The sequence below is a fragment of the Phalacrocorax carbo genome, chromosome 3, assembly GCF_963921805.1.
Source record: "Phalacrocorax carbo chromosome 3, bPhaCar2.1, whole genome shotgun sequence".
In the NCBI taxonomy this organism is placed as follows: Eukaryota; Metazoa; Chordata; class Aves; order Suliformes; family Phalacrocoracidae; genus Phalacrocorax; species Phalacrocorax carbo.
In genome coordinates, this window is record NC_087515.1 from 74811900 (window position 1) to 74827220 (window position 15321).

Consider the following 15321-nt stretch of genomic DNA (forward strand, 5'->3'; position numbering starts at 1 on the left):
TCATGAGGAAAGATCTTATTTGCAGTACTTACTTCACTTGCCTTAAAGCCTTGCCCAATAAAATTTGTTTGAACAGCGTGTATTACCACTACGTGTCATTGGGAATTCTTACTGAAACCAAAACTTTCTTACATCATTATGGCATTTTTAGTCACAGCCTAAGACTTCACCCTGAATTAGGAAGCATTTGAACTGAAGCCTTCTACATCTCAGTTACTCATTTACTTATGGTAAATAAGTAAATTAATAAGTAACATACTCTGTTACTTATGGTACTCATTTCTGCATAAAGTATTTCATATCAGGAATTATTCATGAGCTAGCCCAGTCAATGCTCCTTTTTACTTTTCTGCTCCTGCCAGATTTCTCATGATAGAAAACATTAGAGGAAGTTCTACAAGATTAGAAATAAAAACTTCACCATGGTACCATCCATTTGACTCCACCAAAAATACCCTGCTATCCAATTTCACAATATCCGGTGTATATTCAATGGACTGAATGGGAATATGGACATCAAATAACCTCAGAAGACTGGATTTAAATCCAAACCTGAATCTGGTGTTGGGACAATCTGACTATAAAATAACACCTGTTATTTCTTGAACGTATAGCAAGAAGCTTGTTTTGTAAGTCTCTTCTCCTCCTAGCTTCTTCAGAAACATACGTAAATGCGTGTTTGTATAGAGAAGATCACGGCATTTGTAAAATATTTTTTTATTAAAATCTGCTCTGATCTGGAGGGTTGCAGCATTTTTTAATCATCTTTACTACTTTTGGTCTCAGTATACACAGCTGCTCTAACAGTTGATGGACACCTTGTTGTGGATTGCCACCAATAGAAATTTTGGGCTCATACCGCAAGTAATTTTGAAATCCCACAACATTTTGTGGCATAGTTTAATTTGGTTTAGTTATCCAGCTACAGTAGCGGCCTAGTGCAACTAGTTAGCTTAAGATATTTGCATGTTTTCTTGGTTTTTATTTTAAGAGAAAGTGGTTTATTTTAAAAGAAAAAAAATCCCCACAACATGATTTATTTATTTCCTGAGGACTTTCACTAACACAAGTAGGCACTAAACATTTGAAATTGACTTTCCAGAGCACAACAGTAAAAACCTTAAGAATTTGACTTGGTTTCATTTAAAACAGTAAAAATTGACCTTGTAAACATTTCCATAGGAGGTAGGATACATACATTTGACAATCTGTCAAATAAGAGAAAGTAAACAGTTACTCTGTGATCCTAATAAATAATGAGCAACACAGGCATTAAATAAACATTTTTATACAAAAAGCTATAAGTGAAAGACTAAAACAGCATTTTTAATAAATTAGGAATAGATGTAATCATTTCTTTACAACTTAGTCTTGCTTGCAAGAATCACTGGTTCTTTCTGCTCACCCTGAATTTCTGGCTGAAAAGCTGTAATGGTGAGAACAATCCTGAGTGATTCACAAGCAGGACCCAATCAGAATATAGCTATTTTTTGTGTGTGTGGAGGGCTGCTAATATCTCTAAAATGGCTCCTTTAACACCTACATGTAATACTTTTCTATTCCGCCAACTTGAAGGGGATTGTCATCATAGCCTTAATGTCTGGATTTGAAAAGTAAGCTTAAGGCACTGACATGTCTCTCCCAGTTCAGGTTCCTCCAGCAGCTGCTCCCATGAAGACGGTGTTGATTGGTGGTAAAGATGACACCATATCTCTGCTTGGTGGGCCATGGCACTCCAGATTTTCCCGAGAAGGGAACGGACCAGATGTTCCATACATACACTGGGAAGAAGATGTGGTTTGCATGTTTGAAGCTGTGGGAAAGAAAAAGGTTTCCATCATTATAATTTTTCTATTGAATTGAATGAAAACCACAATCCAATTTCATCTGATGGAAACCCTTGTCTACCAGGCACGCCATCTGAAAGGACAGAAATGTCAACGCTTCTATACTTCCCTCAATTTACCTATACTTCTATAACTTTTCTTCTGTGGCTCCTCATGCCGTCAGGGAATAGGCCTAAACCCATGTATAAGTGAACTCTGCTAACAATCCAGCTACGGGCCTGAAGTTTATGGCTGGCATGTGAGCCGTATTCCACAAAACTTGGTCAAAATTATTCATGTGCGCTATGCTCATCCTTCCGTATCTTGCACCATTCGCATCCACATTCGTTGGTGGTACCACTGCTATGACCTGGCACATATCAACACACAGTACAGAAGATCCTTGATGGGCACAGTCCCTGTGTGGCAGTGCTGGTTTTTTTTCTCCTCTTTAGCACCCTTTGAAGAACTGAGCACTGAATTCTTGGAGAGTCTTAATGAGACAAGTAATGTCTGATCTTCTGTGCGAGGTTAACAGGTAAGTAATAGGAAGAGGTAATCTTGCGTAGAAACAAATGAGGCCCTAGTTTATATCTTCCACGCGGCCCTTTTTGGAATGTGAGACCAAACTCAGCTGCGATTTGTTTAATGCACATACCAAAACAAACCCTTTGGGGTCAGGTGATTTCACCTAAAATTCACTGTCAGTGGGAGATTTGCCTAATACACACAGTTGTTGAAGCATAGGACAGGAAGGGATATCCCTGGCCCAGGGTTCATGTGATCTGTTTGACAGTGAGGATCCTTAAGAGCCCTTAGAAGAGCCCAGTCCATTATTAGCTCACTTAATAGTTAGAAAGTGTTTCCTAATATGGATTTTTCTGCAATTCAGGCCAGTCATTCCACTCCTCATGGATGATGGATCATAGTCCTCCTTATGGGAGTGAAGAGTTATTAATCCCACTGTCCTGCAATTTTAAGGAAAACACATCTTATGACACATCCTAGGTACTGAGCTGTTTTATTTCTATATTGCATCTCATATAGCATATATGTGAGCTACAGTTTAATACTCAGCACTTATTAAGACACTAAAATGTTCATAGCTCTTCCTCAGTCATTGGCTGTACTTACGCATAGGAGTCCGACAGACAATTGAAGGTGAGGACTCCGTGTAGTATGAGCCTGTTTGTTTTCTTCCGCTGTCATCCAAGATATTCAGTGGATCATGTATATCATTGTATGATGGCAATGATCGAATGCTGCTTACGCTGCTGATTACAGAAACATGTTGATCCACCATTGTTCCAAGTCTGTCAGATTCTGGGTAATTTATATTGTTGCCATAATATCCTATTGACAGCAGATTGGAAAAAAGCAGAGTGAAACTACTGTCGAAGGGAAAGGGTAGGGTGACAACCTGGGACAAAAGGTAATTGTTACTGGCTGAGTCCCTTGAGAGCAAGATTCTTTATGTACACATACAGCCTAGTAATGTTAGTAATATAGGGAGTGACTGACCCAAAACAGGGGCGGTAACAAGGGAGCAAAAAGACCCTAGAGTGCAGTCATTCCTTCAGTACAGAATTGCCCTTCCATTCTAAGTGCAGAATCACAATCAGTGGCCATAAGAGACACCATGTGGACTCCTACCCAGAGTTCAGTGCTCCCTTCTGAAGCCCACAGTCAAGGACGGTATACCTGGAAAGGAAATCTGCATGGCAATACATACTTGCTGCATACACAAATACATATAAAAGCAACATTTCCACTGTGTCTTTCCTCCAGAAGAGGGAGGTGGTTTTGCTGACTGTATCTCTGAAGCAGATTGTGGCAATAACTTTACATTTGAAGTACGAGAAATATTAGGGACAAAGTCTCAAACTAATGCTAATGCACATTTTTATACTTCATTTCACCCTCCTGACCATGTGACTAGAAGTCTCTGTTATGCTGATCCCAGAGATAGGCTATCTTATGCCTGCTCTATTTCACAGTAGATGTTTGGGGGGCTTTTCAAGAGATTGTTAAATCACAAGGTCATCCTGGTTTTGCTTCCTTTGTGCAAGACACGGCGATGGTGCCAAAGAAACATTAGCACAGCAGATGCATCTGAGTTCAACTGAGGATTCACCAGAGGAAAATAAATCCTTAAGTGGCTTGTTAAGCTGCTTTACAATCTCTTTGTCATCAGAGAAGTAGAAAACAGGAAGTTATAAATAAGAGCTGGAAAACATCTTCCATAGAAAAAAGCAGAGAAAAAGTGTTTTACTCCAGCAAGGAAAGAGAAACAGAAGGGAAAAAGAAAATATATATTAATACCGTTGGAAGCATTAGTGGGGTATGCTGCTCCTGGGCACGTGGACACTGAGTTGCTCAAGAAATTGAAACTCCCCGTGTTCAGAAACTGCATATTGTGTGTGTCCTGAGACATGGATGAGGGACCATAGCTGGAAGGAGATCTGGCATTGTATGGAGACACAGCGCAACTGTTGCTGAAGTAGTCTCTGGAGAACTGCTGTTCACTCAAGGCATTGAATCGGCTGTGCTCTGCTCTGTGGTGGTAAACTCCTGAAGTGGAATGGGCCTGAGTTCTGAACATAGCCTGGTAATTAGAACTGTTTCCATAGTAATTCTGATTAGTTTGTGACAAAGTCTGATAAAGAGGTTCTGAGTAGGAAGAGCACTGTGAATGTGTGGATAACACTGGACCCACACTTGGAGGTCTCACAGCCATTGGCCCCTGGTTGATAACACTTCCTCGGCTGGCCATGGCTGGTGAAATGGGTGGAGTCATCAGGTGACCAGTGCTTTGGGACAGCTCCATCTGACCTGGAATAAATAAGCATTGGCCATGATTAGCGTTCATACTGCAGTGCTGCAGAATCTGTGGATCTGTTAAGATAATAACCCTCTAGAGAATTGTACATTACCATTGGAAACCTTTACAAAGGATATGCATTGGCCCCCACCTATATGATACCGTTCTTTAATCCGTGGCTTCAGGCTATAAAGCTTCCCACTTTCATTCTCCAGCTTGGAGGCTGGCACATTCAGTAGGAAATTCTAGTAGTTACAAGCCTCCTGTGCTCCAGGTCTTACTGTTCATTCTGTCCTCACAAGAACCTTACCAAGCCTCACTGTATAGGACAGCTTTACCATTGTTCCAAGACGACCTATTACTGGCAGGGGTCTACAGTTGCTGCCTTCTGTAAATCAGCACAGAGGGTGATCTCATGAAATGTTATTTACTAGAGGTCTTTATAAATGCATATGGTCATTGGTCCTCCTACAGCAACACGTTACTGTGGACTGAAAGACGAACAAGCAAATAAGAGAAGGAAAAACTAGAAGAACAGATACGTACCTGTCAGCTGCATGTTCTCACTGTCTCCTGTGGCGAAGGGGTTCAGACCAGAAGGTACACTGCCGGGCTGGCTGGTTGACAAGGACACATGAGTTTGCTCTGCTAGATACTCATTTTTGACTGAAGTGTCATTGGGCAGAGGAGCAGCTTTGTTACGATTTGCTAGGAAGCAAGAGCTTGGTGATGCGGTAAAGGTGGCTTTGCTTGCATCTGGAAGAGTAAGTGAAAACTCTTGGTGGCTGTTATGTATGCTCATTGCACATAAACTCACTGCTAGTATATAGACAGCATACGAGCTGCCCAATTTCTTCATATCTTTGGTTGCTTATTTTAAAACCCAGTGAAGCCTCCATATTTTGCATGTAGCCAATGAATACAAATATTGCTCTAGTCATGATCTTCCCAGTTTGTGTCATATTCCCTGACCAAAGATCTACATCACAGAGTACCAGCTTCTTACTGAAGCCATTACAGTGAAGGTATGAATCAGATTTATTCCCTTGAAGTAAATGTCAGTAATGAATTCAAGTAAATTGCATCAGGCTCATGACACTTCATGCTAAAGAATTAACAATGGGAATTTTAGAATGCTTGAACTTTCTTTTCATACTGGTATCTAGAGAACAGCATTCGTTATACTCCACAGTTCTGCAGTTTTCTGCAGACTGTTGATAAAGTCAGTGGAAGTTTTGCTATTCTTCAGTGGAAACCATGACTTCACCTTATGGTTTCAAGTACTTCATCTAAGTACCCAAGGATAAGGCAACAGCTACACAGGACAAGTTTTTTTCCTGAAGGCTGAATTAAAAGAAAAACCACAGCATCTACTGTCAGATAAATTCTATGCAAGCTTCTTGCAGTAAAGTGCAGATTTAGAGTAACAACAACCAAAAAGTTAAAGATTGATTGCTGGTGCTAATGTTAATAAAAAATAATTCAGCAGAACCCAGCCAAGTTTCACTGGATTTTTAGGGATTAACTTGGATGACAATTTGATCTAAATCAATCTTCATTCATTTTATAGCAAAGGACCTGGAGCATATGACTTCAAACTGTCTAACCTTGAAGAAGCCTGGTAGATGGAAAATGTTAAGGATACTGTTTTAAATTTATTTCCTTTCTCTTCCACAAAGTAATACTTCAGCCAGATGCTAAATAGGGCTTCAAACTTGTGTTCCAACCTTGCAGGGATATTTGCATTTTGGTAACATTTAATACATTCCTAATCCAAGGTGTAATTACATATTTAAGCTTTGGCAGAAAAACCATATTGGGAATTCCTGCCCTTTCTGCTACGTGTACCTCTTTTCACACTTCAGCTTGTGGCCCTTCAGAGGTACCTACACGTGTATGTTGCATACAAGATCATTTCAGTGATCCAGTGTATTCACATTCCCACAAAACGTTATTAAGTGAACTATGGTAGGAAGGTGGGAATGAATTGCTGAGTGAATGGTCACAAGCTTTTCAGGTGAATTTGACAGTGTTGAGTATAACTATACCTTCAGAAGAAGGTAGTAGGCCTGCTTCTGTTTAAAATCAAACAAATACATCAATTTCTAAAAATACAGGAGTGTATTCAAAAGCATCAAGCTCTAGTTACCTAAATTCTTCATGTATTTGTCCAGTAGATTCTGGAGTTCTTGTTCTTTGTCATTGTTGAACTGTGTCTCCATGGCGAGCAGGATGTACTCATCTAGTAGCATGCGGATCAAATGAAAAGAACCTTTTGGAGGAGAAGGAGAGAGAGTAGCTGAGTTATCTTTGTGACCATCTTTCACCACTCTACAAGAAGCGAGTGAAACAAACAAATAATTGTGGACTTTAAATGACCTGGCAAGACCAACAAGGAATAGTGCCTAACTTCTAGCTCTAATCTCTCTTTGCACTGGCCCACCTAGCTCAATTGTTTACTGTCCTGTAGGCTATTTGACCACTAATTACATCAAAGAAAAATACTGATGAAAGTGAGACATGCTTTATACTTGAAGAGGGCACACAGTGGAGCTAGATAAGGCCAAAGTCTGCTAGAATGCCTCTGCTCTATTTCTGTTTGCCTTGTGCTAAATAACCAGACAATAACTGGTGAAGTCTTTGACCTTATTTCAAGGATATATCACATTAAAAATGTGTGCCTCCTTACAGTCATTTCAAATACCCTCTGAATTTTAGATAACAATGTACCTACAACTAAACTTAGGAAATGATGTACTAGATTTAAAGAGAGTTTCACTTGCTCTACCATCTTCTACTTTATAAAAGGTTCTTTCTGAGAGTCAAAAAAAAGGTAAACATTTCCAAAGATGGACATGTGAACCTTAATTTTTAAGTCACAAACACTGTTGAATTGACTGTCTGCTGATCCCAGAATTACAAGTGGTGATCTGCCAAATTCCTTTTGCTTTTATGAAAACATACCATGCACAAGAACTTCTATACAGCAGTAATTTTTTACCAAACTGATCCACATGTAAAGCTAATAATTTAAATCTTGTCTCCTATACTGAGATATGCAGTTACACTTCCTCTGCTGTATCAAAACAAACAGACCTTCTTGCTCTTAAATGGCAAAGCAGTATCTAACAGCAATTCAAAAGAAAAATACCTTTGAAAAACGAACACGTGACACAGGTCACCAATAAAATATTGCTAGTATTTACTGTGAAATGTTAGTTTGAAAAACACATTGCACGGCATTTCTGGCTTTGATCACAGAATCTTTAGATTAGGATGGGTTCCTCTGCTGAGGAAATGTTGGAAAACTGGTAAGTGCTAACACATATGTACAAAATATGGGTGCTTTTACAAAGTCCGTGTACCAAAACTTGACGCGTTGTTTAAGGTTAGGTTATGCATCACTCGAGCACCGAAAAAACTCCATTTGAGAAGGAAGTCTTGAGCTCTCTTCTTTAATGACCTCCCATTTTGCTTGCTTGCCTGAAAGAGAAGAGCTCGGTTAAGTATGCTAACTTGTTTTCTGCACACAGGAGAAAAGAATGGAGAACTGAATATGCGTGAGAGTTGAAGGGTGGATCAAGCTGCCTGATTGAAACTGTCTTCATAATGTGTGTCCTCAGGTGGTAAAGAAAAGCAGCATTCATGCTTTCCAGTGCAACCAGAGTAGAGCCCTGGCAATGTTAGTTAGATAACGCAAACTGCTTACTGCTTGGGCTCTGCTGTGCCCTGCAGGTATACAATTTAGCTCATATTCTAGTATTAAAGGTGCCAAATTATTCTGTAAATACACAGGTGTACAAGGCAGAAAGAAAAAAACTCACCCTCTGGCACTATGTTATTCCACATAAACAGGGAACAGAAATTATTCTTTGTACTTTAATGCAATCTAAAATACTGGCCAGACTTTCTCTTACAAAATGGTATGTTTACTATCCTAACATTGACACTTTTAATGCTGCTCATTTCATACTGTCACTTCACTCTGGCAGTGATTTGTTCGTGTGGTAACTTCTGCCCTGTTGCTTTCTCAAACACCAAGTAGAAAGGAGCTGTTGTGTGAGTTTGACAGTAACCACACTTTAGCATGAACAGAAGGCAGACAGCAATGGAAGGATTACATGTTCTGTAAATTATTAGCTTCTGCTTAGTTGACCTAGCTGCATATCAGGACTTGTAGGTATTTCTTACCCCTAATCTCAGGAAAACAATGCTAGGAACCATACCTGTTAACTTTAATAATACAGCGCCACATAGTAGGTGCTGAATGGGAGGGTCCTTCACTTTTTCTGCCTGGCTTATTTATCAGGAATTGTCTTCTGAAATTGTGGAATCAATATTAGACCATGCTCATTCAGTTCTAAAATAAGTTGTGATTGCTCAGCTTCACTGGGAGTTTTGTGTCTAGGGGAGTGTGTATGAGGACTTGCTTTGGCTCTGCTGCCCTGAATCGTCTAAAGTTCCTCATTGTGCTGCTCACATATGACAGCAAATGTTAGGAAACTCCAAGTGCTTTAAAAAGAAAGAAATTATCACTGTCTCCATTGAAATTTGGGAGGACAGGTGAAAAAAGGAAAAATGACACGCCCATGGTCATTCTGTAAGTGGCACTCCTCTGCATGCCATTCAAAGCTAACTGCACTGTCTCCTCCTCTTGCAGCCATTCATAACAAGATGCTCCCTAAAATGATGGGCAAGATATTGCATTTCCAGATAGAACATGACCCAATGAGAAGACCAGTGTTTAGCTACTAGCAAGCAATGTACAACATTTTATTCTGCTAGTTTACATTCGAGTCACAAATTGAGTAAATACCTCTTACTTGAGCTGTAACTCAGAACTCAATTTTTTTGTTCTGAACTATAGTGTAAACATTCCTGTATAACTACATGCATATAAAATACTTATGATTATAAAGCATCTTGTAAATCAGGGGGGAAATATCCCATCAAAACCATCAACTACCGAGTTAAGTGCCTTACAAAGCTATGAAACTGTATCTTCCATCCTGATCTGTAGAAATCCTATAGGTTAGCTACTGCTACATTAATTTATACCACATACAGTACCATCCAAACACCATGAAAGAAAGAATTGCTTCTCTAAGGAACAACTTTTGTTCACCTTACTCACTGGGCAATACCCCTGTGATTCTGCATGCACAGGTAAGGTGGATGGGTTTCTTTCATGTACAGTTTATGACAGTGCTGACTTTAATGCTAAGATATTTCTTAGTTTGTCACATGCATAAGACTCTTCAGCAGCACTCAACATGATTAATTAGAACTAACGGCACTGGAAGCTTTCACGCCAAATGAAGAACTTCCTTGTTACAATAAGGAGATGGAAGCGGAGATGAGAATCCCATGTGGGAAATCAATGGGATTGCATAAGTAAGGGACTGTGTAAGGAGTAAGGGGAGTAGGATTTGGTCTTGAGTCAGAACATTTGAAAGGTACCTTGATAACCCTTTGCTCAACCACAGTATCCAACCATTCAATAAATGATTCCACAGTGGCATTCTTCTTTAGAAGGTCCTTCAGTTCTTGGAACACTGTAATAGAGTCATCTACCATGTAAAAAGGAGAACATATCATCGCATGCTATTCTGAACGTGAGAAAAAGCAACTCACCAGCCATATGAGAATATTGTAGCATGGAAAGGAAAAGCAAAGAATTAGAGCAGTGAAGAAATGAGCAATTCCCCAGCAAAGCAAGAAGACACACATCCATCACAAGTATTTTAATTACTTAAGCATTAAAATGGTAGAGGTTGTAAGACAATGAAGTTTTACAAACAAATTAAAGCAAAAAAACCCCTGACGTGTTCCATTCTTTTTAAGGTTCAGCCTTGAAAACGTTTCTATTACTGAATTTAGTAGTAAAGCTTCATCTGTAATGTGGCAGACTTGTATACTGTCTTAGCTTTCCCTTATATTTTACAAGTTTCTCACAATATAATGTAGAGATAATTTCTCCAATTGCCATTTTTGAAAAAGTGCCTGAATGACCAGTTATTTCTCTTCTCCTTTTCTTTTTTTTAACCAGTGTGAAAGAAGACAAAAAAAAAAAAAAAAAACAAAATAGAAAACAGTTACACAAAAAGTAGCAAATGGGCAACTCGAAAATGTGAGTAGGATTGTGAACCATTAAGGAGAAGAAACTTTCATGATCAAAATAACAACATTTAGAAGACAACACATTGCTATTGCTCTCCTTTCAGGTCTCCAAACTCTGATCAACATGATTCCTATGACAAAAGTTATCTTTTTATTAGAGAAAATGGCTATAACTTTTTTCAACAACAGGTATTTATATGAAAATTAACACTCTCAAAATCTGTACTTTACTCCACTTTGTTCTGTGTATGAAAATAGCTGTTACACTTTATAGAAAATTACGTGTTTTCTTCAAGATTGACTTTCAGTAAAAAAAGAAATGTATACATACCATAAAAAGTAAACTAACTCAAATATCCATTAAATTAAACCATAATGTTATGGAATTTTTGAGACATCTTTCAAAAATTATCTGCGCTAGTATTGTCACACGATTGGGACAAAACTTCAAAAGAGATTTTATTACACTTAGCAACTGACATGTAAATGATTTTTTCAGTAACCATTTAAAGTCATCTAGCTGGGATGACTTCCCAGCATAAGCTTCTGTTCTTGTAGGACATGCTACAGCAACCAATTGGTTTTCTTAAGCTCCTGAAGTTAACACTGAGCTAGATTAGAAAATGCAGTGTCTACGTGTGCCTTTTCTCAGTCCATCTCCAAGTATACAAGTGTGGCATGGAATTAAAGAGTGATTTACTTTTAATGATACAAATATAACACCATGAACTTACATTCACTGTAGACCTCTCCATCAGAGTCTGTGCTCCCTGAGACTGCAAGGAGTGCCTGAGAACCAATACTATTCAAATCAACTTTTTCTATATCCGAGACCATGGAATTCACTACATGCTGATCAAAAAGGGCTGGCCGAGCAATCTGTAAGAGAAGGCAAGGTAAAATGCTGAGACTTTGTTATGATTTAACCCCAGCTGGCAACCAAGCACCACACAGCTGCTCACTCACTCCCCACACCCCCGTGGGACTGGGGAGACAATGGGAAGTGTAAAAGTAAGAAAACTCGTGGGTTGAGAGAAAAACGATTTAATAATTTTTTTAAAGATACAGTAATAAATTATAATAATCGTAAGGAAAGGGAAAAAATAACAGAGAGGAAAATACAACCCAAGAAAGACAAATGATATGAATGAAAACAATTGTTCACCACCAACAGACCCATGCCCAGCCAGTCCCTGAGCAGTGGCCCCACCACCAACCTCGCCCCCAGTTTTATTGCTGAGCATGACGTCACATGGTATGGGATACCCCTTTGGTCAGTTGGGGTCAGCTGTCCCAGCTGTGCCGCCTCCCAGCTCCTTGTGCACCCCCAGCCTGCTCGCTGGTGGGGTGGGGTGAGGGGCAGAAAAGGCCTTGGCTCTGTAAGCATTGCTCAGCAGTAACCAAATTATCGACACTGTTTTCAGCACAAATCCAAAACACAGCCCTATACTAGCTATTGTGAAGAAAATTAACTCTATCCCAGCCAAAACCAGTAGAGACCCACACTCGGGGATCACCTGACTAAATCCTCAAAGAATCATATTCTGTTTAATTTTCTTGTATCCTTTCATTGTATCCTTTCGTATAAACTACTAAATCATCACATGGAGGTGCCTCCTAATTGTAGATACCTGTATCCTGCCAACACAGCCTTGGAGCCATCAGCTACCTGTCACTCACATGTTCTCCTTTCAGTCAAAACTCAAAAAGAAATAAGCTCACTAAAGGACACCATGGTCAAGATAGTGAACCTTTGCTAGGCAAGAAGTATAATCTGATAGTTTCTAATTTGGAACTGAAACAAATACTTATATATTCCACGTCATCATTTGATTGCCAAAAGCTCCTGTGATAGTAGTTCATTATAAACATGGTCTTGTCTCTCTTTTCTACTACAAAAGTTTGAAGTTTTGGTCAGATCTATTTATGGGCACTTCCTTCTTGCATGGTTAATACTACAAGATGCAAGACTTCCATGGCTGCAGTTGAACCTTGAAAAAATAATGCGTTATATCTCATAGCCAGCAAGGCGCACTGAATGTAGTAGACAATTTTTTGGATGTATTGTCTTGTTCTGTTTACCTGTGCTAGGTGTAGGAATGACGTCTGTCGTTTCAGGGAGGAAACAAATCTTCGTGCAATCGGCAGTTTCTTATCTGTCAGGTTTTCTGGTAGATTTTCCAAAGAGGAGACAACCCACTGTTCCCAGTTTTTTGCAAAATTTCTTATATCTGCCAGTAAACTATAGGAAAAAAAATGTGTTTTAGAGAAACTTCAATAAAAATTGTTTTGTATTAGTTTAAATAATTGGGTTTCAATCTATGATTAACAGACTCCTAGACATATCTCTGAATTACGCCTCAGGTGTCACCAAAAGGAAACAGGAAATGTCCAAGCATCAAAAGGCTAAAATTGACTATATATTGATCCATAGCTCCTCTGAGAAAAATTGTAAGCCACCTGCCAATTGAAATAGGTTGAAAAACACTACCTTTAACAATAAACCATAAGAAATCCAAGAACCATTGAAGATACCTGAAGCTAAAGGCCTTAGTCAGACATAAAACCCCAAACAAGATGCCCTTCCAGGGAAAAGAAAGATGAGAAGATTCAAAGGAAACTTATAGTAAACCTCTTAGTAATATCTTGTTGAGAAAACACTTAGATATTATGGTGATGCATAGGATACAAACCTGAAAAGTATTGTCAAAAAAAAGTTCAATTATTTTTCCTTAAACAACACAAGTACATTTGTTTATTTTTTGATCTTCTGGAGCTTTAGTGTAGAAGAAACCTATTTCAAAATATCCAACAAGCCAGTAAAAAGGGACACTAAAATACTGTGTAATATTTTAAGGCTGTTCTACAGCTTCCCTCAGAGCTGACAGTATTTTGCCATACTCTACAGTTCTAAAAATGAGCATAAATATTGTGAGAAAATTTCTGTAGGATATAGAATTTCTGCTATTTACCTGGAATATGCCTGACAACCAGAATGTAGCATAGTTATTGCCAACTACATACCTTTCTGGCATTTCTTGCATCGTTGCAGGGATGAGCACATCTGTAAGGACCTTCAAAAAGGTAACAGAAAATTATATCAAGCTTCCACTGGCCATTTATTCATTCATGTCTCTCTTGGGTTTAGAACTTAGATTGCAAAGTGATAAGGAGAGGAAACTTATACACAATAAAGCCATTCAACCTATTGTCCAGATATTTATATATCTAGAATTCTCCCATCACTATAAGATAGGAACATGTGAGATATTTATATACCTAGATAGCTCCCATTCTTAATATATGCCAGCATGCCAGTAAAACAAGAAAGTGCTATCACTCATGTCTTACAGTCGGAAGTCAGTAGAAGTGAGATGCATAAATACTGTGTCTTTTATAGCATCACTCTAAGCCTCTGTAAAGCAAATACTCAAAAATCTCCCAAGTCTTCAAGTGCTATTAGTCACCTGACTCTTCTTTCTGCCACACTGCATAGAGCACTGAAGGCACTCAGAGTTAAGGACAAATCCCCTATAGCTAAGTGTGGTTGTTTTGGCAAAAAACCTGCGGTATCTGGCATGCCTTCTGAGGAATGTTATTGCAGAAGGCAAAGCTATTAGCCTATATCCCAAAAATCCATTTCCACTACTAATATAAATGGTTTCATAACAACACAATAAAAGTCCTCCTTCTTTCTGGCAGCTGTGCTGTCAAGAATATCTAATATTATTATAAGTCAGAAATAGTGAGAGAAGATGAGGCACAATAGTAAATTGATGAACTTTCAATAAATTCTGTCTTATTCAATATATAGCTTAGTCCTCCTGTAGTATTTCTTCTCCTGTCACATTAAATATTTATTCAAAATAAAGTTATTATTGAATCTATTGGGACAGCATGTTTTGAGCAGGAAAAACTCAACACTCAAGGTACAATACAAGCTCTGCAAGTAAATGAGGCTTAATGGCTCATCTCCAGGATAGTAATTATGATCTCTGATGCTAACCACCTTTATTCACTCTGTTAACTAAACCATCTCTTCTTACTTACAGCTTGACATGCTTCTAAGAAATACTTATTTTCATCTTTTCTGGGTTTCCCCCCCATATTTTTGTACAGTAAAGAATGACAAACAGATGACAATAAGGCATTCAGTGCTAAACAGCCCCAAGACTCTTGCTTTGACTGCTTGGTGTTTACTGTTATGCCAATAATTATTTCTTCCCATTAATATGTGGTTGTAAAATGTGTTAGAGAGAGAATGACAATCTTTTTCTATTTATATGGCTTGTTCTATCAGAGGAACTTAAAAGTACTTCGCAGCTATTAATTAATGATCTGGTATGATTTTCCAAATCAAAAACTCAAGAAACTTTGGTGGCATTACTTTATTTTTTCCCCAGTGCTCTAACACTTAATCCTGACCTTGCAATACTCCTTACTTTCACTTAGTTTTGACTATTTGTGTGATCATGCAGTGAACTAGATCAAAGAACTCATATGGCACAAAAACTGCAAAACAAACATTCCTTAGATTTTTTTTTTTTAAACCCA

The 15321-nt window shown here is 38.5% G+C and overlaps 1 protein-coding gene across 1 annotated transcript in view; it reads right to left on the reverse strand.

Moving 5' to 3' along the window:
• Positions 1 to 917: 917 nt before the first annotated feature.
• Positions 918 to 15321, reverse strand: part of RFX6 (regulatory factor X6) — a 36992-nt gene continuing 22588 nt past the window's right edge. Inside the window, exons 10-19 of the mRNA XM_064448627.1 lie at positions 13792 to 13841; positions 12850 to 13009; positions 11502 to 11646; positions 10108 to 10217; positions 8013 to 8130; positions 6797 to 6919; positions 5194 to 5403; positions 4149 to 4658; positions 2961 to 3179; positions 918 to 1813 (exon numbers count right to left, since the gene is read on the reverse strand). Coding sequence (XP_064304697.1) covers positions 1647 to 1813; positions 2961 to 3179; positions 4149 to 4658; positions 5194 to 5403; positions 6797 to 6919; positions 8013 to 8130; positions 10108 to 10217; positions 11502 to 11646; positions 12850 to 13009; positions 13792 to 13841 — 1812 coding nt within the window. The 3' untranslated portion in view covers positions 918 to 1646. The remainder of the gene's footprint in view (positions 1814 to 2960; positions 3180 to 4148; positions 4659 to 5193; positions 5404 to 6796; positions 6920 to 8012; positions 8131 to 10107; positions 10218 to 11501; positions 11647 to 12849; positions 13010 to 13791; positions 13842 to 15321) is intronic.